Raw genomic sequence first — 25,204 nt, forward strand, 5'->3', positions numbered from 1 at the left:
AACAGACAAGAGATAGAACCATCCGCACATGGCCGCCACCTCAATGCCCCACATTCAACATGGCCGCCACGTAGGCACGGGAGGCACGTGTTTTGGAACTGGATCTAGTTATAGTTTAATATCTGTGACCTGGTAATACGTTAGTCCAGTTCTTTGCCTGCATTGCGCCACAGCGCCAGTGAACAACAGCGGCTAATTCTGGAACTAACGGACTTTGTCAACTGCATTTTAAGTGACAAATGGAAACTATTTTTGGACGCACTGTTCAGTCCCGACAGTCCGTTTTAGCCGATATCCATTATATCGGTGTGCGTTTTATCAAAGTTCCACTCTATTGATAAAACATACAAATCAAACCAATAAAAACGTATACAATGCAAAGGTGATGAAGGGGATTAATTTGGAAATATATATTTTTTTAAGGCCAGGGAAATACATAAATAGAAATATTAAAAATCAATTAAAATAAACTTGACCACACCTCACTTCAGGGATAGCGACAAATGCCAATATGTTTTTTTTCTTTTGTGTCACCAGGGAGTTTTCTAACCATAATTACTGTAATAATTGATACAATTACTTCGATTACATTTGTAAATATGACTGAGAAAATGAATGAGCAATGTCAAGTGAGTAATGTGTAAAAACCTCCCTTGCGTCATAAAATTACTTATCGAATCTGTTGCATCATGCAAGGAGGTATTACATAAAAAGACCAGTGGAGTACATATTTTAACTATGTTCACCTTTAGCATGTTTTCTTTCCGACAAAGCGGCTTTATCAGTCACTCATTTGATACTGAGGGGGAAACTTATTGATTTTAATCTTGAAAGATGTTTTTAGGAGTTGTCACTGCATATCTTGATTTAAAACTATTACATAAATGCTATAATTATGCGATGAAGGGCACTGACCTGGTACCGGTGACGCGCTTGTAGTTGCCCTCGGAGTACACGGCCAGGATGGAGACGCCGGAGCCGATGTTGACCAGCAGCACGGGGAAAGGGTTGTCCAGCGTGCACTGCTGCTTGACGCAGCTCTGCGTGTCCGAGGGGTTGTGGAAGTAGTAGCACTCGGGGTGGCCGTTGAAGCCCACCCGGTCCACGAAGAGCAGGCCGCGGATCAGGCAGTCCAGCTCGTCCAGTTTCAGCAGCTCCAGGTCGGCCATCTGGACAACAAGCAGAACAGCGTGAGGACTCTGGAGGCTCTTGCTGATGGAAACGCTGAAAATAGCTTCCTGGAGCTGCACCTTCATCCAGATTGGCAGTGATAAAAAGTCAGCCATTGCCTCTATACATCCATCTAAATTCAGGTAGCGTGGTACCTCGGGTCACTAGGCCGATTTTTTATTTTTTTTTGTGGTCTTGACAGTATGTATTATACTGCCCCCTGGTGCCCATGGCACACCAGAAGGAGCCGCGCAATGAATGCAAGAAATCATGATGCACAAATTCTTAAATTCTTTTAATTCTATTTGATTATGTTTTCTATAAAGTGCAATATTGCTGAATGCTTTTTTTCTTATTTAAAAAAAAAAAACATGTTCATGTTTTTTGGGGGGCTGAAACGAATTAAAGGCATTTCCAAATATTTTCAATAGGGAAAGATGATTTTATATGAAATATAAAACAAACTAAGATAGGAACAATTGGATGCTGTATCTTTTTTAGTTATTTATTCTATGATAAATTAAACAAACATTTTTATAGCTATTCATAATTAAGTTGAATGAAATAAAAGACAAAAATATAGACATACATATTGTATCGTGGGTGTATGGGATAAAAAATACATTTACAAATTACAAATTGTTTTTTTTACAAAAATATATAAAATATGATATCAATAAACTGTAACAGAGGACCTAATCCTCTCATTCCTTTTGTAGTACAACATATTTTCCAAATACTTCATACAAAAGTTTATGTTTTGTCTTTTTAAATATAATTTATTATAATATTGGAATGTGATTTATCCCTTCAAAATGCTCAATTTTGTTACTGGAAATAACTTGTAACAAATAGTTGAATTAATAATAAAAATGGAAAGTATCAAATAAAACGCATAGATAAAGAACTAAATGATAATCCAACTAAATGAAAAAGCACATTTTGACAAAGGGAATTCATTTGGAAAGGTTAAAAATATATAATTTAGATGTGTATATGGTACAATATCAACAAATATACAATATATATATATATATATATATATATATATACCAATATTAAAATGACACTTTACACAGCCACACGTATGTACAGTTTATATACAGTGGTGCTCAAAAATATCGGCACCCCTGTATGTGATTGTAGCATTTGGAGGGGAAACTCATATTTAAAGCAATTTAGAACGAAAGAACAACAGCCACATTTAAACATAATGTGAGTGTTTATAACTCACTGTGCGGAAGTCGTCCTCGAATTTGTACGCGCCGCCGCCGGTGGCGCAGAGCGTGGTGTGCAGGCTGGAGAAGTTCTTGTCGCGGCCCATCTGGATGAAGCGCGGCATGGCCTGCGTGGGGAAGCGGATGAAGTGCAGGTTGCCCGTGCGGCCGCACATGGTCAGGTTGCGCAGCTCGAGGTGGACGTCGCGCACGCCCGTCTTGCCTAGCGGAGAGGCCGCTGCATTACATCTCCCGTCACAATCACGTGTACCAGTCAACCTTCGCCTACTCGCCAATTTTTGTGTGGAACATAACCAAAAGGATTGACAGAAAAATGCACCAACATGAGTAAACCCCCACTATAGCATAAGATTTTTAAGAAATCATTTTGAATGGGTTTTTACAGTATGAAGTCGGAATTTCGAGACGCACGCCATCTTTGTAGCACTTACGTTGTGCCGCAACATGCTAGGCAGCACTGAGGTCTACTGGAAGAGAGGCAGAGTGTAATTTCCATTCACCCATCTATGGCATCTCATATTATATGTTAGCAATAAAACTGCAGACTTTGGTTTGATTGAACATTTTGGTGTATAAATATACAATGTTTATTTTTCTTGTATACTCTGTATGTGTTGCTGTAGCGGTTGTTCAAAGGTTGAATGCTAATTTCTGTTAGCCTGTCTGTGACGTTTCACATCGTTAGCATTAAGCTACCAGACTTTTGTTGGAACGAATCACGTGGTTTGGGTGAACATTCCGGTGTTTGACTATATAATGGTTGATCTATGTCTTTTTCTTTTTGGTTTCCTCAAAGTTATGTTATGTGAGTGTCTCACATTTCCTAGCAGCGAGAGAGTGAGAACGGGTGCTCAGGAATACTTCAAATAATGCGTTTTAATAAGTTCAAGTCTGTTTAAATGTATTTTAAGCATGTGGGGGAGGTCAAAGAATTTTTCATTTTTGTTTTCACTTTTTTGGTTTTCGTGCATTTTCACCTATTAAACGCAATTTCCATGTATAAACATTTTTAGGGGAAAGTGTCTCATATTTGTATCTTATTCGCAAATGTTTGCTATTTAAGGCGGGTCTTGGTGGCCAATCCCTACAAATAACGATGGTTGACTGTACAGTATAGGTATAAGTGTGTGCTTTTGTTTTGTTTTGTTTTTTTACCATAGGCCACGTTTGAGGTAAGGTATCTGCGGATGGACTTGAGGTTCTCCACCTCCTCCTGCTCTTCCTCCGCCGTGATGTCCACGGGCTCGAAGTAGACCAGCTTGACCAGCGTGCCACCGATGTCCATCCCGAACCACGGGAACGCTAACGGGAGACAAAGGAGGACGCGTCATTTCTTCATAGCACAACCATCACAATAGGCTTATCATATAACAATAGATTCTCATATAACACGGGCGGGTAAAAAACAGCACAACCTGCTCGTCGGGTCGGCGAGAATGTGGCAGCGCTGCGCTGGTCGCCATGGAAACAGGCAACCGCCCGCAAATCTCCATCAATCATGCCCCCTTTTCCTTTTCACACTTCTCTGTTGCTTTCATTCCAGTTGCTTCTGATCCCATTTTGCTCTCAAGCCTCCATCTTATCGCCTTCCTCGTGCTCCATGCTTGTCTACACCGTTTCTCCGTTGATTTATGAGTGCAATTGCAGGTGTTCACGCAGTATGTTTTGTTCAGAGTCACATAATGATGGTGAAATAAACCCTTAATCAATCCATGAATCAATCAACCAGGGGTTGGATCCAACCTCAATGCCAATAGTGCATCTTGAATGGCCAACATGACTTCGGAATCTTAAAATGACAATTTTTTTTCAGGACGCGTGCACGCGCACGCACACGCACGCACACACACACACACACACACACACACACACACACACATACAAAGCTGGGATATTACGAGAAAACTGACAATTCGTCAATTCAGTTGTGCGTTTTCGAGAAAGTCATAATTTTATAAGAAGGAAAGTTTATTTGTTTTGTGAGAGCAAAGACACATTTTTAAGCGCATTAAATCATAATCTTATAAGAATAAAGTGAAAATTGCGTGAATAAAATTCTGATTTTGTTCGCATAGGATTATGACTTTTTTTCCCTACATACTATTACGACAGCATCCCTTAGAAAGTTAGGACATTAAAGATCATGATTATTTTTCTCAGAATATTATATTATTTATTCTCGTGAAATTATTACTTTATTCCTGTAAAGAACGACGGTCCTCTCATAATATTCGGACATTACTCTCCTGAGATTTAGACTTTTTCTACTAAACTTTTTCGCCATGAAATTAGGACTTTATTCTCAAAGGTTTATGATTTTTCGAATAATATTATGACTTTATTCTCATGAAATTTTTACTCTATTTTTTTAATATTAGAACTATCTTCAAGTAATATTCTGACTTTATTCTCATATGATTTACTTTTTCTAGTAAAGAGGTAATATATTTCACATATTAAGACTCTTTCCTTATCATATTGTGACTTTCTACTTGTAACATTCTAATTTATTCTCATAAGATTGAGACTTTAATCACATATTCCATTTTTCTCATGAAATTAGGACTTCATTTTCCACAAGATTACAATATATCCCCCTCATGAAATTATAAACAAAATTACGAATGTTAAGAAGTTAAGAATCAAGGTGCAATTTTCCAATTAAGTCATAATGCAAGAATAAAGTCGCAATTGTATGAGAATAAAGTCGGAATATCATGAGGGAAACTTTTTTTAGCTAATCGTATGAGATTGCGGCGTGGAAGACCACTTTCGCCGAGTTTGACAAATAATATTATACAAAATATTTTCTAAATATTTGCCTGTGTGGAGTTTGCATGTTCTGCCCGTGCCCGCGTGGGTTTTCTCTGGTTTTCTATCACATCCCAACAACATGCGTGGTAGGTTGATTGAAGACTCTAAATTGCCCGTAGGTGTGAATGTGACTGCGAATGTCTGTTTGTTTCTATGTGCCCTGCGATTGGCTGGCGACCGGTTCAGGGTGTACCCCGCCTCCTGCCCGATGATAGCTAGGATAGGCTCCAGCACGCCCGCGACCCGCGTGAGGAGAAGCGCGACAGAAAATGGATGGATGGATGGATGGATGCATTCCTCACTGTCCTCCTTTGGCGCGCAGCTATTTTTAGAAGCGAGACGAGTGTGTCGCTCAGGTGTGGCGAGCCAGGCGACAGACATCACGAGGCCAACTGGCGCGGGACGGTTGACTTTTTTTTTTTTTTTTGGATTGGGGCGTCCATCGTTGTTGTGACGACATCGCAACCAATTAGAGCGCCTGTTTAAGAACAATGCAAAGGTTGTGTGTCTGCTAGTGAAAGCAGATACCCACTACAACGTTGCAGTAGTGTAACCCACATCCTGATCCATGTGCAGATTAAAAAAAAAAAAAAAAAAAAAAAAGGTGATAAACAGCATGCAGAGGCTCAAGACCCATATGAACCAGGAACGAGTAACCTTTGGAGGACCATCGTGCAGACCTCTGTCAAAATTTAGTTCTTGGGTAATTTATCGACCATGCTAGGAGGTAGAACTTTCGAGAGGTCCAGAAACCTTTACGCTAGGGTTTGCAGGCCTGATTTGAGACATTTAGTTCCAGAAACTACAAGTGCCAAGATCCAAAAGTTCCAGGAATTTTAGGTGGCATGAATTTGACCAGGAACTAGGACCTTTTGGTGGACCATTGCGCATCGCAGTCGAAGGCAGACGCTGTTAGTGGGGTAGTACTTTCAAGAAGTCCAGGAAACCTTTAGGAAAGGTTCTGCAGCTCTGATTGGAGCCTTTTAGCTCCGGGATCTAAATGTTCCTGGGACTTGAGGTGACATGTCGACAGCAGGAACTAGAAACTCTCTGGGTCTAGACTGCGGGAAGTACTGTCTAACTACTGTGTAACTTTAGTTCTGGGGTTAATTCATCAGGGTCAAAGGAAGTTCCTGCTAGAGTTAGTACTTTCAAGAGATCCAGAAACTTTTGGACAGATCTGATTGATTATGTTTATGTCAATGTTCCAGTTAGACAAAAGGGGCCACTGGAATCTTTTGAGCTCCAGGAACTACAGATGCTAATTCAAAAATATCTTGGAAAAACCCTTCCCACGTCATCACAATCGCCTGGACATGGAAGTCAAGAGATTTTCTTCGCAGCCTGCTCCACCTGCTGCTCGTGACGCAGCCAACGGACGAAACGGTGTCCCGTTTCGAAACCCGGTTCGGGTCACCTCGACCCTTGTTCCGCTTCCCTCTCACCCACTGACCTGATCTCAGGTCTGCAAACATGAGCTCCCCCGTCCCGAAAAAAACACAACAACAAACAGAGCAGTGTTTGGACCTAACAAAAGATAACACATCCAAATCGCTGAGGTGTTGTGCTACATGTCTTAAATATAAACAATAAAGAAGACGTATTAGAGTGATACTGAACAGAAAAGAAAACAACACAGTGGACAGATAGGAGTCAAGCCCGACCGCCAATAGTGAAAGTAATTACCTAGATTGAAAGTTTAAAACATAAATAAACCACAAAATATGATACTACAATGCCTGGGAAGAACCTCATAACAATTCAAAAGCTTACTAACAAAATCAAGACAGTATTTTGCCAAGAAAATCTAATTTAAACAACTTAAACGTGTAAAAACTAAAAACAAAAAAAGCAAGAATAAAGTGATATGTTGTTTTAATTTGTATTATTTCCAGACAAAATAAAATCATAACCTTATAACAATACAGTCATAATTTTAGGAGACAAAAGTTAGAATAAATTGCAATCTTCTCAATCTTGGGAAAATATAGTCACAATTTTAGAAGAAAAAAAGAACAAAGTTTTAATATTACGAGAAAAGAAAGTTTCATCTTACGAGAAAAAAATTGTATTATAAAAATAAAATATCAATAAGTTTACATGAAGTGAAACTGAGATGCACTAAAAACAATCACAGTAAAAAATTTCATGATTACTTTATATGCATAATTTGAATGATTATAGGTCATAGCAAACAAAACAAAAAAACTAATTCACCATCTCTAGAAACTAGAATATTACCTAACAATCAATCAAGAAACAATGAAATCTATTTTTTAAATGTAGAAATTAGGCAGGAATTTGCCTTCTGAAAAGTATTTTCCCAATTGTTTATGGAATCTATAATTTATAAGTGGTACTGAAATAAACTGACTTTTTTTTTTTTTTTTTAACATGAAGAGTATTTTCCCAAGTGTTTATGAATCTATATAATGCACGGGTCGTACTGAAATAAATTGACTTTTTTTTTTAACCATTCAATTTTTTTTACATGTACCTGTACAACATTCGTACAAAAACGACTTTTCCCCTCATAATATCTTTATTTTGTGTAACTTTTTTTTTTTTTTTTTTTTTTATAAACATACTTTTTTGTTTCAGTCATTCTAACTGTAATAAACTTTGTTAGTCTGTATTTTAAAATCCCACACAAAACGTCGCTTGCTAATTGTTGAGTTAATGAAGAAGTAGCGACTCCGCAATATGACTTTTTTTTATCTTTACAGACAAGAACTGATTGGTCATGATTATCTTCTGCAAACGCACACACACACACAAAAACACACACACACTCACGCACGCCGATGTGATTCAGTCAAGGAGAAAGATTTGGGAGTGGATGGCGTTTATGTCCGTGAAGGTTAACGGACTGTATATGTGCGTGTGTACGTATAATAGCTGACTCATCTATTGTAGCCACGCTTACTGATCAACTTGTCGACATGACTAAGCTTTTCTGTTTTACTTTCCAATTAACTACCTAACCTTTAATCTCATCTTTTACGCCAGTCGCGTAACAACAAGGCAACAAAGAGGCTCAATTCAAGTGGCACACAGGAAGTTGAGTATTCGTCACCTTGAGATTCAGCGTTTGTTGACATTGAACTTTATGAATCCGTTTAAACTTTTTACTGACGCAGCTTCTTCCCAAAACCCACTGAAATTATTCATCGGCTTCCTGAGTGCCCAACCGTCAACCAAACTAAACTCGGAATTCTTATTTTTAGTTATCAAGGACAAACGGAAGCGCCACGGGAGATTTTGTCGTTGATTTCTTATTGTCGACAAAGCGCAAGAGTCCACGTGACTCGCAAAACAATAGCGATGAACAATAGCGCATCGACCGAAGTGAGCGATCCGATTGTAGTTCATTACAAGGCATACCAATTGAAGATTCTGTAAATTGGATTCAACTTTCTATGTATTGTTTGATTGCCTTTGGTTGGCCAAATCCAAGGGAAACGCTTGTGAATGAAGTAGTCAGGTCAGGTAATGTTTCCCCTTTTATAGAAGTTCATTTAAATGCACCGTAAGGCCGACAAAAGAAGAGACAAAAGAAAGGCTTTTGTGCTCAAATGTGGAGCAGGAAACAAATGTGGGGTTAAAAACCACACGCCCGAGGGGGCAAGCATTCCCGGCGAAAAGCTCTCGGTGGCATTTGGGTTCATCGGGACGGCTGACTGGCCTTCATCCAAAAGATAACGTGGCCATAAAAGAGGAGGCGGTCCGGCAGCGGGACCCCGCAATAGCCCGATTACATAAGCGGGGCGGTTCTTTGATGCGTTTGCAGGCCGGTCACACCTCGCTGTTTAATGCACACTCCTCGCTAATCTTGTCAACACCTGTCATGATGGACAAAATATATGTATATTGTAAAGTTTCCCGTCTTCTGCATGTTTTTTTTTTTTTTTTTTAAATCAGCGATAGCACATTGCTCATTCAGTCGACCACTTTTTTAATTCCTATATGTAGAAGAATCAGAATCCTCTTTATTTGCCAAGTATGTCAAAAACACACAAGTATAAGCTTTATCATGCGTTTTTTTATTTATTTTTTTCAAACATAATTGTCTATAAGTCAAAATATTAAAAAAATATATCAATTGCAAATGTTTCCAAATAATCTTTCAAGGAAATTTTGATGTTTTAAAATTGTGATTTATTTTAAACCAAATAGCTCTTTTTTTTCCTACTTAAATTTAAATCGATATGGATGCCACAACCCTCACGAAATATACAACATATTAGAACCATGTGATTTCTCCCAGCAAATCAGAATGATGAGGTAAAAAAGGGAAAATCACATTACACTGGTATATAATGATTAGACACATTTTGAAAGAAGTATCAAAGTAGAACTTTTGAAAAAAGAAAAACTGTGTGGTGTGCTTGATTTATTATTATTTTTTTAATATATATATTTCAATGAGGACCATCATTATTTCACTATTATTCTTACACATGTTCAAAGCTTGACTTGAACTCCAAAACTGCGCATCATCAAAATACGTTTTTGCAGCCTGATACCATGCCCGACAAACTTGAATCATTATTCGAGACCAGATTCGTAAAAAAAAGTTAAACCTTATGATTTTTGGGGCTTTTAAGAGCTATCTCGTACAAAGACGCGGGTATTTTTCAAGGCAAGTGTCATGTTTGAAGAATGACAATTGTTAAATAACAATATAATACAAGTAGATACTTTGTTTGAATGGTCAGAATGGTACCACCTCTCACCTCAATTTGCGCCAGGAAAAAGTATCTAGTAGCTTTCCGAGCAAACAAACTAATGATCGAGCGCAATCGGCGATGTTTATGCATTTTAACAAGTGACAGCAGTTTCCTTGAGAGTGGAACCATGCACAAAAATGATGTCCACACCAATTCTGCACCCCCCCCCCCCTCCCCGCCCCCTCCAAGTTAGGAATGTTGACAGTCTACACTTATCACCAAGCCCCTAAAAGTGCAGCAAATCTCTGCGAGCCGCACAATAATGGCAGGTTTTGTTACAACAACAAACTCGCCTCTGTTCAGCTCAAGGATGTGCGAAGAAGCGCCATGTCGGGGGGACTTTAAACCCTGTAAAGTGATTTGTGCTTCAAATTTCAACACCAAGAGCAGAGTCTTTTAAAAAATGTGGCTAAATATAACAAAGTAACACACTTACCAGGTTTCTTTTGATTTCTGAACTTCATCTTAAGTTGACGAAAACTGTCACAGAAGAGTCGCAAAAAAGCAAAACTTCCCGGTGTTTAGCCCACTCGGATACGTTTCAATATTCTTCACTTTAAAAAATTAAAAAAAAACCACGAAGTTATCAACTGGGTGATTTTTCACTCACATTTAGAAGCCCGGAAGGCTGGGTAAATAAGTGGGCGTGGTCTTGTACCATTCACCACGCCGGCCTGGAGACAAGAGTCATGCGCTGATTGGCCGCACCATGCCAAGCCCACTTATCAGGAGCTTTGCCACCGCCGGTTGTCGACCAATCAGAACGCGGCTAACGCAGCGGAGGTATATAAATGCCAAGAAGGCGACACTCACTGACTGCAAACTAGAAAGTCAACCGTACGGGACGAAAGAAGCCACAAAAATGACAAAATGATACACAGTGCGTTGTTACCAATGCTGTATTGTCTTGTTCAAATCCCGAATTTATTCACAAACATTCCCATCCCCAAAGTGTGGCCCACACTTACGAGGTCTGTGTCGCCTCATCGACTCGGTCCTCCTCCGGAGCCTGCTCTTCTTGGCCGGCGAGCCGTTGCACGCCACATCCTCCCCTCGGTTCGTGTGGTGACTGTTCTCGTACTGGCCGCTGCCGCTGGGCGAGCTGGTCGAGGCGAGGCAGCCGTTGATGTGGCCGTTGTAGCTCCTCTGGCTCGGGCCGTTGTTGACCCGGAAAGGTCCCTTCTTGTCCACCATTGACTTTGCTTTATCCATAGCCGCTGCTGGAGCTGCGGTATCCTAGCCGGGATGCGAACCTCGAAATACGGGGGAAAACTGGGCCTAGTTTCGCTGTAGCATCTACGGGTTCCGGGAAGCTAATCGCGAGAGCTAAATTAGCCTAGCTTCCATGTAGCATCTACGGGTGCCGGGAACCTAACCAAGCAAGCTAAATTAGCATAGCCTGCTCACGTTAGCCCCGTATTGACAACCGTACCGTGCCTTGCAAATAAGCCGAACCGAACGCTTTTTTATCACGGGTTCATTTTTTTGACGATTTAAAACAAAAAAGCGCTGGAGATGCTAACCGTCGCTAAAACAACAGAGGTCACTCGCGGTCATTTCCCTACACTTACGGCCGGGCGACCGACCGAGGTTCCGCGTCGTCTTCGACGTCAGAGAGCGAGGCCCCGAAAAACCCGTTCACCTCCTTGGACCGGTTTTTTTTTTTTTTGTCTCCTATTCAAATGACAAACAAACGAGTCCCCTCCACGTCCTACGGTACGGCTTACAAACGGGTTGGCACGCAGGGGGTGTGCAGCTGCGGGCTTGGCTTTATTTATAAGAGCCGCCGTCATTCCCCGTGCAGCGTGCAAGCGCGCAGCGCGCCCCCTCCTCCCTTTCGCATACCCGACTGATGTGATTGTGCACAAAACAACAAAACAACCGCCTGTCATCGCACACGTACACTCAGTCGCGGTTATTGCATGCCAAAGCACAATGAGATCTCGATCGGCACCAGCCTTACAATGCAGAAAAAAGAAATGGAGCTAATTATTAATTATTGCTTGTGCAAGCGTGTCGTGCAAATGGAGACCGCATTTGTTTTTTTCGCACATTTGCAGTCTTGAGTTGCAGCAGAATTTTGACCGAGCTACCTTTGCACTATCTGGTGTTGGGTTGAAGTAAAAACACATTCGACAGCTCGAGATTACTGTGCTGTCTTAAAAAATATATATGTTCTTTAAAAAAAAAAAAAAAAAGGAGATCTTTGCTTTTAAAAATAATGTGACCCATATACAGTTGAAAACTAAATGTGTCAAAAAATAAGTACATGGTTGCCATCAGAAAGAAAGGGGGAAAATATCAAAACATTTTTTTAAATATAATAAAACAAAAAAACTTACAAGTAATAATTTGAACGACAAACTCTACAGTAAAATTCAAGTAGAACCACCCCCACTTATAAAATAAAAAATAATTTACTCAGATATTACCAACTTAATGGCCACCAAGCAAGCAAATTGACATGCATAAAGCCTAAAAACTTCCGTGCTAAATAAATATGTACATATTTTCTCATACTTATATTGGTCTATCTGCATACTTGCATCTTTTTGCTTTATATTGTGGAGTCTAAAAATAAAGCGGACTGGTTTATCGGTTGAATAACATAACTAGATATTTGAGATAAAAACAGTTTGATTGATTATCATAACATTGGATATTAAAGATAAAAACTAACACAAATGTGACCTCTTGTGGGAAATAATGCACAATAACCATTAGGAATGACCTACATTTTTAATGCACATGCAATTATTATCACACTGCAATATACAGGTGTTCTCATTACTTTACTAAATTTGCCAGAATTTTTAAGATGTATAGTGATCAGGCTAAACACATGTATTTGAACACGCTTTAAATAACAATATAAGGCATTCAGAATAGCAAAATTAAATAAAGAAAATAAGGAGATGGTTCGCATCATATTTTCCCAAAAATTGCCAATATTTTTTAAAATTCTGCCAGGGAAACTTACAAGCACAACTGTATAGTACAAACAAAAAAAAACAAAAAAATCAAGGTGAAGGTCAAACGATTCATTGACAATCCCATTGGTTTGATTAAAATCAAAAACTATGAAAAGCTCATATTAATAATTCTGTCGTCGTTCTTTTTTTTGCGACCAGGTCAGCTGATTGCCATCCCAGCTGTAGGCCTTGCTCGTCTTTTCCACATCCAGCGCTTCCACAATGCGCATCAGGCACTCCACAAAAATATTTCTGATGCCAGCAGAACACAGTTTGAGGAGTAAGATGTAACGACAACAATGTATTCGTACATGAAAAAAAAAAATTAACAGTGTTTTTGTGACTGGAGTTCAGCCCTAAGCCAGAGTCACTTTTGGAAGGGGGGAAAAAATGTCAGATGTGATGTTAAAACCTACATGCGGAAAACTATTCAAGCGATAACATTTAAATACAGTGATGAAAAATCCAGACTATCTGACAAATTTATTGGGATGCAATTTAAAAAAAAATGCATTTTCGTCAATGGAGTTTAATTTAAAATACCATTTATGTGACTCAAGACAGGAGTATCTCCAAGTGTGTTAAACCCATATCAAAATCAAACCTGATCAAACTAAATAAGCCGGTCGTGTTGCTTACTACGGAGTCCGCAAAGAGTCACTTGCAGTTCGCAGGTTCTCGCGTGAGTTCGATGTGTCCCGATAACTCTGAAAAGAAATTTGGCAGAAAAACAGGTGGACAAAAATTTGACAGAAAAACAGAAACAAAAACTCAGAAAAAGACAAAGAAATATTCAAAAAAACAAAGCCCTCCAAAAAAACCCTCAGAAAAACAGTAGTTTTTATCCAAGTTAATGCAATATGCTTCCGTATATCTGAAGGGCAAAAAGTAAAAAATAAATAATGAATGACATCATGCTCAACAGATGGGAAAACGTGTTTGTTACATTCAAGACCTACGCCAAATGTGGGGATATTAACTACTACTGGTTCCTCATGGATTCGTGTTCTCGAATGTCCTGAACATTCTCAACCGTGACGAATTACTTAAAATAATATTTTAAATATCAATTATTATTTTTGTGTAATATTATATTTGACAAGAAACTTGGTAAACAGGAACATTATGAAAGCGAAGTAAACCCGAAAACAGAACCCGGTTGCTGAGCGACCAAGAGCCAATGGGCGAAGATCAGACATAAACGGTGATAAAAAAACAATCGTGGGAATTTTGACTACCAAAACACTGCATTGCACATTGTAACTAGTTAAGAAGCACACCACTTTGAAATATAAACACAAATAAATGTATATTGACTTAAAATGGGCTTTCACGTATGAAACGTCATTGTTTTTCTTATTATATCTCGGAACGTCTGCAGAAAACAGTACGTAACGAGCAGCAACCGAAGGCAACGCGTTTCACAACAAGCGCAATGCACCCTGTGAAGGTCAATCGAAGTGCTTACATAAATCTACTTTTTGTTACACAAAGGTAACATTAGGTGTATATTCTCGCGCTAAAAGTAACAGTAGACCGACAAAGTGGGTGAAAACATTACGAACGTTTACCATTTCGTTTGGCTCATGAAGCGACTCTACCCGGAAGTAAAACCCCAGCTGCTTAGCGACCGGCGGACCAATGGGCGCGCGGCGTCACATCGCAAGTTGAGGCCACACAAATTGCAGTGATGACGGCTAACAAGGGCGATTAAATGCCGCCCAAGGGAAAAGGACCCCTGCAACAGGTCCACAGAGAGGTGGACGACATGAGGGGGCAGGTTTGTCATAGAAAACGCTCACTTTTATGACGTTTAACTCCACGTTTTAACAGTTCAGACACAAGCTAGCTTTAGGTAGCCACGAACGGGGGATAAGGTGGCAATAAATACAACCTGTAGGGAGTTAAAAATTTAGTTATACTCTTTAAAATGACACTTTTTGGTCATATGTTTATACATATGTTTGAATTCTTTGTTCCTAGCTGGAGAGTCTGTTGAAAGATGTTCAGGGTAAGGTGGAAACCAAAGAAGAGTCCTTTCGGAGGTAACCGACTCAATAATTCAATGTTATTTACACAGCACCAAATCACAGGTCAATCACTTGTCTCAGGTCAATTTAAACATGGAGCTAGTCAAAGGCCACAATACTCACTTGTAAAAAATAAAATAAAAATGAAAAATACCAATTGAACCCCACATGAGCAAGAACTAGGCGACAGAGGCAAGGAAAAACTTCCTTTTTGGAAGAAACCTCGAGCAGACCAGAGACTCAATGTGGGGCGGCCGTCTGTCTCGACTGGTTGGGTTAGCGAATAGAAAACGGAGAGAGAGAGACACAGGTGCCGTTTTTGAAGCACGGGCACCTCCTATTACTGGGAACGGCCAACAAATCGGCAATCCGTAGGAAACGGGTACAGAAGGGGATGATGGTACATGAAACATAAAACACGGATCAACAAAAATGATAGGAAATGGCATAGCTACCTTCACGTCTATAAGTGTTGTGTCTAAAAGTGTCACATTTTAAACAGGTGCCAAGAACTTCAGATATCCGCAGAGAAAACACTGAAGAATCTGACACAGCTGACCAAGGTGACACGTTGTATGATGTGAATTCAGTTTTTTTGTTTGTTGCAGGGCATCTATAGGTAACAGTTCGTGTATGTTCTAGGCTGATGAGATTGCACCAGTGGGCAACTACGACCAGAGGAAACTCGAGGAAGAAAGACGATTGCACAACGTCCTGGAGCAGCTGAACAAACTCTCCGGGGAGCTCTCGCCGCCGGGACCCAGCACGGAGCCGCCGACGGGGTCTGTAGCTTGACGCATCATTTTTAACGGCCGTACCGCTCACAAAGTCAGTGAAACGGACACGGTTTCATCCACAGTGACGCCCAGAAAGAAGACGGCGAGGACGACGGGACCGAAGACGGCGATGAGGCCGACAGCGACGAAGACACCGCCGCCGATAAGGACGACAGGCGCCAGGACGAGAGTCAAGCGCCGAACGCGACCCCGCACTCGGAGCCTTGCATCTACACCGCGCTCAGTGATTTCAAAGGGGACCAGGATGGAGATTTGACCGTTAAGGTGATGTGATGTCTTTATATTGGGGTTCCAAACTGCTACATACCGATAGCGAGTTCCAATTTCATCCTTTAACCTTTTATGGGACCCTCTTTGATATAATTGTTCTCTTTTTTTTTTTATTCAAGCAAATTATCAAACATTTTTAATCCCTGTCATGCTTTTAAAAAAAGTTTACAAACTCATCAATTTTTATTATTTTTAAAATTATAATGACAGCAGAACCTCTAAAGCCTTAACATTTGGAGTTAAGTAGTCTTTTTCTGAAATACATAATAATAATATAATAGATATAAAAAAATACAATAATATTAGACAAAAATAAAAAAGTATTAGACAAAAAAATGCAATATATTTCACTGAAAAAAAATCTACAAATACACAATATATCAAAATAAAGTAACATAAGAAAGTACATATTATAGAGAAAATACTCCAAATATTACGAATAAAGTAAAGAAAAAAAGAAATTCACATATTTAACAGTTTACGGTTTCTCTGCAACCATAGCGAGGCGACACATTGAAAATCATCAGGAAGACGAGTGACGGCTGGTGGCTGGCTGAGAACGCCAACGGCGACAGAGGAGTGGTGCCAAGAACATACCTGAAGGTTCCACAACCACCACCATCCAAAATATTAGGCGTAGCTACACAAGCTAACCAGACCCGGTAAAACGTTGACGTCATCGACCACACACCCTTCCTTTTCACAGATCGGTTCTGTCCTCGGTGACGACAAGGATGAAGAAGAAGATGAAGAGTCTGACGAGGCTGAGGAGGAGCAAGAGGGTTCCGACGAGCTGGGCGAAGAAGAAGAAGATGAAGAAGAAGAAGAGAAGCGGAGGTTTGATTGGAATTTGTTTGACCTTAGTAGTCATTGAGTCTCCCCTCCTCCTCGTTCATTCATTCATAAACGGACTTATCCTTCCGCAGTGACGCTCCCCAGTCGAATTGGCCCACTTTTAGAAAAGCGCTAACTGAGGTACCGCTCTTCATGATCCCCGGGAAAAAAAAAAAAAAAAAAGCAGATGCAGAGTGTTTGTTTTAGATTTCAACATGATTTATCTTTGTGTGACAGATTGACGCTACCGACGTCCTCGCCGCCATGGGCACCATCCCTTCCGGGTTCAGGCCGTCCACTCTCAGTAAACTGCTGGTGGATGAAGGTATCGACTCCAAACAATACTTTAGCTGTCCACTGCCGGCTGCTCAATAGCCTTTTAAAAGTTCTAAAACAGGTTTGTCCAAATTACGAGCAGGCCATTTGTGGCCTGTTTAAAAAAAAAAAAAAAAAAAAAAAAAAAAAAAAACTCTATATACACTTCTGGAAATTTCTTTTGAGAAAACTGAAAAATGATCCGATTCTCTAATTTAAATATATACAGTATAACTATGTGTTTGAGTCAAATGAAAATGTTTTGTTTTATTTCATAAACTACTGACAACATAACTCCCAAATTCCAAATAAACTTACAGTCTTGTCATTTAGAGCATTTATTTGCAGAAAATGAAACATGGTCAAAAATCCCCAAAAGGTCCAGAGTTCTTTCTTTTGGTCTCTTATTTTCTTCCAGAGCTTTATATATATAACACAGTATATAATTTTCATATCTTTACCTACACTGATACATTATTATACATTATTTTGGGAATTTCGACCTCCATAGAGGGACTCTCTTAACATGGACTTAGAATAAAAGTCTCAAATTCATTTATTCATTCATTTGGTTTCGTGATATGAGAGTCCAGAAAAGGCCCCCTCTGACAGCTACTTCTGTTTGACCCAGTTTTGTATCCGCTTTGTCCATATTTGGCAAAGACCGCCTCCTTTATTCTGATTGGTTGCCTCCGTGTAGAAGACCCACTTGTGAGAGCACACGTTTGTTATGTTGACAGCGCTGGCTCGGGGGGCGGAGATCTTTGCTCGTGACGCAGATAAGCTCGAGAAATACGAATGACCTGATTTCAGGCCAGTCGGCAGAAAAAACATCTGGAACTCAGGAATGCGTGGGTGTTTTTAATTCATATTTCACGTTTACTGAGCCGCTATAGAGACAATATTACGTCCCAAATACAAGAAAATTTGGTTTGGCAAAATGTGTTTGTGCCTCAGATAAGGTTTGTGTTAAAGCACAATCAGATGTGTTAAACGTAAAGTGAAATGTATAAAACGTGGATATCGTGTTTTAGGTGCCAAATACAGAGGAAGTCATTTCATGCAGCCGGAGCTCAGCCAATCACAGCTCTCCTTCAGCGACCTCTTCTTGGATCCGGACACTGGCAGGGTGAGGAGATGTATAAACGTTAGCTCTGCCAAGGTAGCGTTTGTGTTGACGGACGATTCCTTTATTTTTGCTGAAAACGTTTTGAGTTTTTTGTTTTGTTTTTATTGCGACGACCCCATCAATGCGAGCTAAAGTTGTAACCGACATATAACCACAGAACTTCATGTCACTTTCTGTCTTCCCAACGCCTTGCAGGTACGCCCACGACACACGCGGACCTGCGTTTGCTTCACCCTGTGGAGCTGCAAGAGTATTCCCACACCCGGGGTCGGCGTCCAAGTCCTCAGCAGACACATTCGCCTCTGCGCCTTCGACGGAACTCGGGCACGTCTTTGATATTTTACCCATCACAACAACACCTGTTGCAATGCTATTTAAAAACTCCGCCATCCTGTTCGAGCTGTCCTTTAAGCCCCGCCTTCCTACACGGTTTGTCTGTGATGTCACCAGCTGGCTTTTCAAGCGACAGTTGATGCGTCATTGGATGAGATGGATGTCAGTCATTATCGCAGCAGCAATTTTTAAAAAATCAGCCACCAGAGCCAGTTTCACATAACAACATGGAATTAGGTTGGCATGTCCATAATGAGTAGCTCCTCAAAAAAGTCTCATGAAGCCATTTCCGGAAAGACACAGGAAATCTGCCATTTTCTTGGTAGCGACCATTTGACCCATTTTCAGGGGTCCTTCAAAGACAAATCCGCTATGTGGGAAACGTCACGCTACCGGCGCGGAACACGGGATAGCTGGCTTCCTGTGCATGCTATGCTACCGTGAACTGGAAGCTGTAGCAACCATAACAGCAAGGAATAATGTCGCTTTTGTTGCGTTCCAGGTGCTGAGTAACATCCATACGGTCAGGGCCACCTACACCCCCAAAAAGCCCAGGACATGGCTCTTCTCCCCGCGGGTACGAGGATGCCGCCGCCGCTCCCCGCCGAGCCCCCGCCTCCCGTATATTGCAGAAGTGTGTTTACACTGCTTCCCGCTAGACTGACGCGGGTCATGTGTTTGTCGCAGACGGCCGGCCTCCTGCCCTCGCTGCTGGACGGAGACTGCTTCCTGCGCTGCGACGCCGACAACCCCGACCTCGGAATCCTCTTCGAGCTGGGCGTCACCTTCATACGCAACGTGAGGACGAGAAAGCAAGAGCGCAAAATGGACGAAACGGCGCTGATCGGTTATTTAGATAACTGCTGTTGGCTGTGTTTTAGTCGACAGGCGAGCGGGGAGACCTGAGCTGCGGTTGGACTTTCCTCAAACTGAGCGACGCCGCCGGAAACCCGCTTCCTCACAGGTGACCTGAACACCGTCACCGGGGGGGGGGGGGCAGCTGGGAGACGTCGTCAAAAAAGAACAATGCATAAAAGACGTGAATAAAAAAATAAAATATAAATACTGTAACACAAATTAAATATGATCAAATATGTACATCAAAAATAATAAAAGAGACAAAAGACAAATCAATATTCAAAATTCATAAAAGATTCACTGAAAATGAAAACATAATTGCAAAAATAAAATGGATGGAAAATTATTCTTAAAAAAAATGAATATACAATACAAATAAGAATTTATCAATAAAATATATGAGAAATAAATTCATTAGTACAATGCAAATGAAATAAAATTAAAATAAAACATTGAATATTAAAAGGTATCTATATGACAATCTGAAGAAAAAGCAATTTAAAAACAAAAATGCAATAATGAAAAATTGAAGAACTAAATGTATTTGCAAAATTGATTAATACAAATGCAAATAAAATTAATCTAAATAAAATGTAAAAGTGTAAAAATAATATAGAAAATACATAATAAAGGAAATGAACTCTACAAAATAATAAGTAGTCATAAAATACATAAAACAAAATTAGAATAATAAAATCAAATACTTTAAAAGTAAAACCAAAACTGAAAATATTACTAATACAACAGTTTCAGTCGCTCCAGATCCTTCATTCTTTCTGCTCCGCTCCTGACTTATACAATTGTTTTGTTTGCTTTTGACTTCAAAAGAAGAAATGCTCATATTTCACCTTCATATTTTGTACAAAACACACACTGTATACCAGACTGCCACATTGTGCGCATACTTGGTGTACAGTCCGCCCCCTGAAATTGATCATTTCTGCTTCAAACCGTGTGTATCAATGCCTTCTATAATCCTGTGTGTGTGTGTGTGTGTGTGTGTGTGTGTGTGTGTGTGCGCGCGCGGAGGACATATGAGATCCCAGTGAGCGGCGGCACTCCTTACGAGAAGGACGTCGACATGGAGGGGTCGCTCACTCGAGCACGTAAGAGCGACGCCTCCGGTCTCGTCACACACCCGACAATTCTCCTGCTTATTAGGAATACAAATCACAAGTTTTGAAGGGATGAGCATCGTCTTGTTTTTTTTCAGCTCCAGCTGGCATGTTCCAGCAGATGCTGAAAGCGCGGCGGCAGCCCAAACTCATCGTCAAGTTCAAGACGCCCAACAGTCGCATCAAAATGCAACTCAGGTGAGAAGGTTGATGTGTGTGTGTGTGTGTGTGTGTGTGTGTGTTGTAAGTGTAGCGTGTATTTTCCCTCCACAGCTTCCTGCCCAACACGCTGCTGCACTGTCTGAGCTCGGTCCCGCTGCTGGCGATGTACAGGCAGCTGCTGGCCGACGCGCTGCTGGTGGACCGGCCCACCATGCAGAACGCGGGTAACGCACACACACACACACACACACACACACACAGCGCCTTCGTTTTCACAAAGACGCGTCACACTGCGACTCTGTTTTGTTCAGATTTGATATTCAGTCCCGTGCTTGCCACCTTCCCGAGCCTCGTGGACCAACCCGACCTGCTGGATGCTGTCAGGGTATGTAGCCCCTCCCTTATAAAAAAGTAATAAAAGAAAAAATATAAATATTACGTTACTATAAATGCTAATAAAATACAGAATGCTGTATATTCTACACGTTTTTGATTTAATTGTCAATGATCAGGGGGAACATTGAGACCCCTTCCATAAAAATCTGTGAAAAGAAAAATTAAATTATAATAATAATTCTATTTGATCACAAATACCACTAAAATATAAATGTAAACGTAATAGTTTTAATATTTGTACAAAATTCTAAATGGTATTTATTATGTACTATTTTGAATGGAAATACTACTAAAATATTTATGATCAATGAAAAATTATGTATTTATGATCAAAGATAATATTAAATTAATTCAATTAATTCCTTAATGAAAATAATCATGATAATTGCCATAAAAAAAAAAATAAATACCACAAATTATTTCCAAAAACTAATCCACGAATATGGGAATCGCAAATGCCAAGCAACGGATATGCAGTGGTCCACTGTATATCATTATAATGTTGTATTTCACTACATTTCATCACGACATTCAAATCTATTTCTACACACAAAATGTGTTTGTTTTTATTTATTTTTTTTTTTTTTTTTCAGACTGCCTGGATGGATGCGGAAAACAACATGAGCCGGGCACAGAAGGTGTGCACTACTTGTTTTCACCTACAGAGGGAGCGCTCAGCTTCCTACCTGAAAAGAGTTTCCGTGTGTGTGCATATTTCCCTGTGGGTTAAAGTGTGTGTTTGTGTGTGTAGAGAGACGAGGCTCGGGTGAAGCAGGAGTTCGCGAAGGCGTTCCAGTCGTCTGCGTCGTTCCTGCTGCGCTCGTCTTCTCTGCCGTCCCACCGTTGGGCCGACCCCGCCTCGGAGGAGCAGCGCTCGCGCCTCATCGCCTCAACGCTGGAGGCGCTCAAGCGGGCCCGCGGCCCATCGGGGAGCTCGGAGCTCCTGGCCGACCCCGGCCCCGCTCATCTGGCCTTTGACGTCACTGAGATGACCTTTGACCTCCTGCGGGTGGCGCGCTAGAGCGAGAGAGTGAGCACCGCAATGCCAAACCTTTATTATGGACATGGATGGAAAAAAAACACATATAGCATACATATTTTTGTAATATTTGTATTCAAATTTAAACTGGTGGTCGCCTCAATGCACATGTCACCATTAAAAAAAAATATATATATACAATGAGACCCTTCTGTTTTTTTTTCCTACTGTGGCGTATGTCATTTTAAAAACTGGCGGTGGATAGTTACAATAATCGTTTTTTTAAAATGTTTTTAAACATTTTAACTTCAGCGCTAGTCTTGTGAGTCAACTATTGCATATCTTTTATAGAAGTAGTCATTTTACAGTGACATATATATATATATATATATATATATAGCGTCGAATCAAGGGTTTAGGGTTAGTTAACCTAACCCTAACTAACCCATCAAATTTAAACTGGTAATAGCCTCAATGCACGTCACCATTAAAAAAAAAAATACAATGAGACCCTTTTGTTTTTTCCCCACTATTGGCGTATAGCATTTTAAAAAATGGCAATGGCTCATTTTTGGAAAATTTTATTTTGAAACATTAACTTCAGAGTCTCATTAGTCAACTAATGCAGATAAATTATAATTATTTTAACGTTCATTTATAGAATAGAATTAGTCATTTTACAGTGAATATATATATATATATATATATATATATATCCTAAATTGATTAATACAAATGCAAATAAAATTAATCTAAATAAAATGTAAAAGCGTAAAAATAATATAGAAAATACATAATAAAGGAAATGAACTCTACAAAATAATATTATATATATATATATATATATATATTTTTTTTTTTTCTTCTGCTATCTGGGTGTGGCTCAAACACATTTTTCCTGGTCGGCCATTGAAGTGCTCACTGAGCTGCATCGTTTGGCCCCCTCCCATTAGGTCAACATCACTCACTGGTGTGTGTGTGTGTGTGTGTGTGTGTTTACGAGGTACCAAAGGAGCGTTTTGTGTTAATTATTAGTTGAAGCGTGCATTCTTTTTATAGTTGGCTATAAAAATAAAAACCAAGAAGCTGATGAGTCAGTCACTCAGTCCACTGGAATGTGTTCAGGCCAACATTTGGGTGCTTTAGTACACAAATATTATATATATATATTTTACATTTATATCAAACACATTTTTTTATTTTATATATATATATATATATATATATATAAAACATTTTTTTTTAAATCCTAGATGAAATTGTGCTGCTATTGCCATAATTTTTAAACCTAAGGATGTATACGTTTTTGAAAATGTCCTTGTGTATCTATGTCTAAATCTAATTGTTTTAATAATCTATTGAAGGAAATTATATATTTTTAAAACTTTAGTCTTTAAAGAAAGATTGTAGTTATATTTACAGATGTAATGTATGTAATGAAATGTATTTTCTGTTATAGTTACATGCACAAATTGCTTATAATTATTATTTCAGGTCTAATAATTGTTTTGTCATTTCTATTTCTAAAAAATAGTATTTACAGTATCTACTGATATATTATATTGCAATGGTCTTTATTAAATATTATTCGATAGACGTTTTCTTGCAACAAACTTGCAACAAATCCCACTGTTAGATTTAAAAAAAAGAATATTACATATATAAAATGACCTGCAACATTTTTTAAATGTGTTTAGAATATATTTAGATTTTCATATACAGTACATTGAATCCAAAATATATGACTTTTGCCAGACATTTTTTTTAATCCCAGTTACATATTGTTTTTTTTTTCTTGACAAAATGTAAAAAACTTAAAATGTTCATTTTTATATTCATATATTGTATGTTAAGCCAGAAATTTGATTGTGCCAGTCATATTTCCTACTTTGCAGTTTTTCCTTCAATGATTCGGTGAAACATTTTTCATGTTTAATAATTATGATAAATTCACTTCTCTGACCGAATATGCTTCTGTTATGTCAACAAAATTAAAGATAAAACAGGAGTGTGGAATTTAATAGCTTTTCTAAAATCCTCCAAAATGGATGACAACATACGATGCAAAAATATGTATTCTTATCGGATTTGTGGGTACATTTTTATTTGTCTTAATGGCAATTGCTTTTGTTTGTTTTTAGGCTTGCATGACGATCAAAAACCTTTTTTTTTTTCCTGGAAGAAAACGCTCTCTATGAATACATTACCTTAATATTAAAATTTTAAAAAATGAAGACGCGTCAAACTAGATGGACAAAAGTATTGGGACACGTGCCAGGAATTGCACTTAAGTGTGACAAAATCCATCAATCAACCATTTGAGTGTTTTGTGTGTAATTTGTGTGCGGGTGTGTGTGTCTCCTGGCAATTGTGCATCCAAACACAGCGTAGGTGGTTTCCATGGCGACAGATTCAAATAGCCGCACCATCAACAACATAGATGGACACACAACCTGTGAGCTTGTATTTTGTCACATTGACTACTTCCTGTGGGTGGAATGACTCTTGATTTTTAAGCGCAGGACAAAAGTATTGGGACGTATGGCGGGAAGTCGTCCAACGTTGACGAAATAAGATTCGAGATTGGACGACTTCCTGGCAAGTGTCTCAATACTTTTGTCCATGTAGTTTAACTTGCGCTTTTATATTTAGCGTGTTAATCACAAAAAATAGCACTCCACAGTATTGCATTCTATAAAAACAAAAAGCCATACCCTAATTGAATTGAATGTAAAGAATGAAACGGTTTCTTTGCGCATCATGATAATTCAATGGGCCTTGTGTTGCTCCTTCTGCTGTGCGCACCTTGGCCAACAGGGGGCGGTATAATATATACAGGCATACTACAGGTAGACTCGATGGAAGACTGGCGCAACCAAGCTGCAGTAATATTAGTCGTGCTTCGCAGAGGATAAGGAATATATGCCTGTGAGTATTGTCGTATGTTCTGTCTGTGAGTTTCTGTCGCTTGTGTTCAAACATAAATTGATTATATGTCATGGGTGTGTGTTCCGGTTGTTGTTTCCCCCCCGTCTCGTACACACCTGCTCCTGAGAGCATCT

At 39.5% G+C, this 25,204-nt stretch overlaps 2 protein-coding genes across 3 annotated transcripts in view; one reads left to right on the forward strand and one right to left on the reverse strand.

Moving 5' to 3' along the window:
- LOC133486255 (pantothenate kinase 1-like) overlaps nt 1–11,790 on the reverse strand; it is a 23,900-nt gene extending 12,110 nt beyond the window's left edge. Inside the window, exons 1-4 of one of the 2 annotated variants that reach the window (XM_061791132.1) lie at nt 10,921–11,790; nt 3,564–3,710; nt 2,405–2,610; nt 916–1,169 (exon numbers count right to left, since the gene is read on the reverse strand). In XM_061791132.1, the coding sequence (XP_061647116.1) occupies nt 916–1,169; nt 2,405–2,610; nt 3,564–3,710; nt 10,921–11,164 (851 nt within the window). In that variant the 5' untranslated portion in view covers nt 11,165–11,790. Of the gene's footprint in view, nt 1–915; nt 1,170–2,404; nt 2,611–3,563; nt 3,711–10,388; nt 10,825–10,920 lie in introns of those variants that run through there. The other variant, XM_061791133.1, reaches the window with a different exon arrangement.
- A 2,648-nt stretch (nt 11,791–14,438) lies between these two features.
- Nucleotides 14,439–22,343, forward strand: nphp1 (nephronophthisis 1). The gene is made up of 20 exons (XM_061791126.1): nt 14,439–14,704; nt 14,908–14,969; nt 15,457–15,517; nt 15,597–15,736; nt 15,814–16,015; nt 16,523–16,624; nt 16,728–16,858; nt 16,948–16,996; nt 17,093–17,180; nt 18,205–18,299; nt 18,495–18,623; nt 19,135–19,209; nt 19,320–19,430; nt 19,514–19,596; nt 20,520–20,596; nt 20,704–20,803; nt 20,879–20,991; nt 21,079–21,152; nt 21,757–21,801; nt 21,915–22,343. Exons 1-20 carry the CDS (start codon nt 14,639–14,641, stop codon nt 22,182–22,184), a joined length of 2,073 nt encoding a protein of 690 aa, XP_061647110.1. The 5' UTR covers nt 14,439–14,638; the 3' UTR covers nt 22,185–22,343.
- The last annotated feature ends 2,861 nt before the right edge of the window (nt 22,344–25,204 follow it).

This window comes from Phyllopteryx taeniolatus, chromosome 11 (assembly GCF_024500385.1).
Source record: "Phyllopteryx taeniolatus isolate TA_2022b chromosome 11, UOR_Ptae_1.2, whole genome shotgun sequence".
In the NCBI taxonomy this organism is placed as follows: Eukaryota; Metazoa; Chordata; class Actinopteri; order Syngnathiformes; family Syngnathidae; genus Phyllopteryx; species Phyllopteryx taeniolatus.

Excerpts from the sequence above, each read along its gene's own strand:
- nphp1 (XM_061791126.1), top strand. The coding sequence starts at position 14,639 with ATGCCGCCCAAGGGAAAAGGACCCCTGCAACAGGTCCACAGAGAGGTG. Across the intron at positions 16,997-17,092 it reads TTAGAAAAGCGCTAACTGAG|ATTGACGCTACCGACGTCCT; the intron begins GTACCGCTCTTC and ends TTTGTGTGACAG. Across the intron at positions 21,802-21,914 it reads ACATGAGCCGGGCACAGAAG|AGAGACGAGGCTCGGGTGAA; the intron begins GTGTGCACTACT and ends TTGTGTGTGTAG.